This window comes from Helobdella robusta (assembly GCF_000326865.2).
Source record: "Helobdella robusta unplaced genomic scaffold HELROscaffold_27, whole genome shotgun sequence".
In the NCBI taxonomy this organism is placed as follows: Eukaryota; Metazoa; Annelida; class Clitellata; order Rhynchobdellida; family Glossiphoniidae; genus Helobdella; species Helobdella robusta.
The window spans coordinates 1,984,737-1,985,668 of record NW_008704392.1 but is presented as its reverse complement, the minus strand read 5'-3'; the positions used below and the strand labels follow the sequence as shown (position 1 = coordinate 1,985,668).

General features: G+C 31.4%; 1 protein-coding gene across 1 annotated transcript in view; it reads left to right on the top strand.

Annotated features, from left to right (window-relative positions):
• Positions 1 to 268: 268 nt before the first annotated feature.
• Positions 269 to 932, top strand: part of HELRODRAFT_139196 (hypothetical protein) — a gene marked incomplete at both ends in the record, with an annotated part of 20,348 nt that continues 19,684 nt past the window's right edge. Inside the window, 2 exons of the mRNA XM_009020353.1 lie at positions 269 to 370; positions 825 to 918. Of these exons, the coding sequence (XP_009018601.1) occupies positions 269 to 370; positions 825 to 918 (196 nt within the window). The remainder of the gene's footprint in view (positions 371 to 824; positions 919 to 932) is intronic.

Below are 932 nucleotides of genomic sequence, written 5' to 3'. Positions count from 1 at the left end.
GCGACTTTTTAAAAAACTTGTTCTTCTTTATTTGTAATAATAAGAATAATAACAATTATTATTATTTTTTTTATTATTATTACATTTATTATTACTATTATGTTTTGTTTGTTCTTTTACACTTTGTCAGCTATAATTTATATTTCTTGCTTTTTGTTAGCACGTCATCGTCATCATCATCACTATTACCCCCCACAATCATCATCATCATCACCACCGCCGCCACCGCTATCATCATGATGACTATCTATCATCATCTTGACCACCAGAAGAATTTTCTCTGGAAATCCTGGACGACCTCGATTGGTGCTTGGATCAGCTGGAGGCCATTCAAACACACAGATCCGTCGGAGATTTGGCTACGTCTAAGGTAACAATAATATTAAAAATACTACTACTAATAATACTACTAATAATAATTATTATTAATTAATAATAAACAATTATAATTATAACAGAAGAATCTCTCTTTTCAAATTACTTTTATATATCTATTTTCGATTTCTGACCGTACCTCAAGACCCAATCTGTGTGTGTGTGTGTTTGTTTGCCTGTGTGTATGTTTGACTGCGTGTGTATGTATGTGTCTGTGTGTGTTTGCGTGTATTTATGTGTGTATGTGCGCTTTCAATTATTGTGTATGTGTGTGTGTATATGTTGTCTTTTATATATCTATCTATCACAACCAAAACTGCGTATATAAAGTTCAGTCGAAATCGCAGGAAAGGAGTTTGGGAAGAAAAATTTTTAAATTGATTGATTATTATTATTTATTAATTATTATTATTTATTTATTATTATTATTATGTTATTATTTTATTCAGTTTAAACGTATGCTAACGAAAGAGTTGAGTCACTTGGCCGAATCGAGCAAATCTGGTAGCCAGATATCGGAGTATATAAGTAACACATTCCTAGGTGAGACGACGACG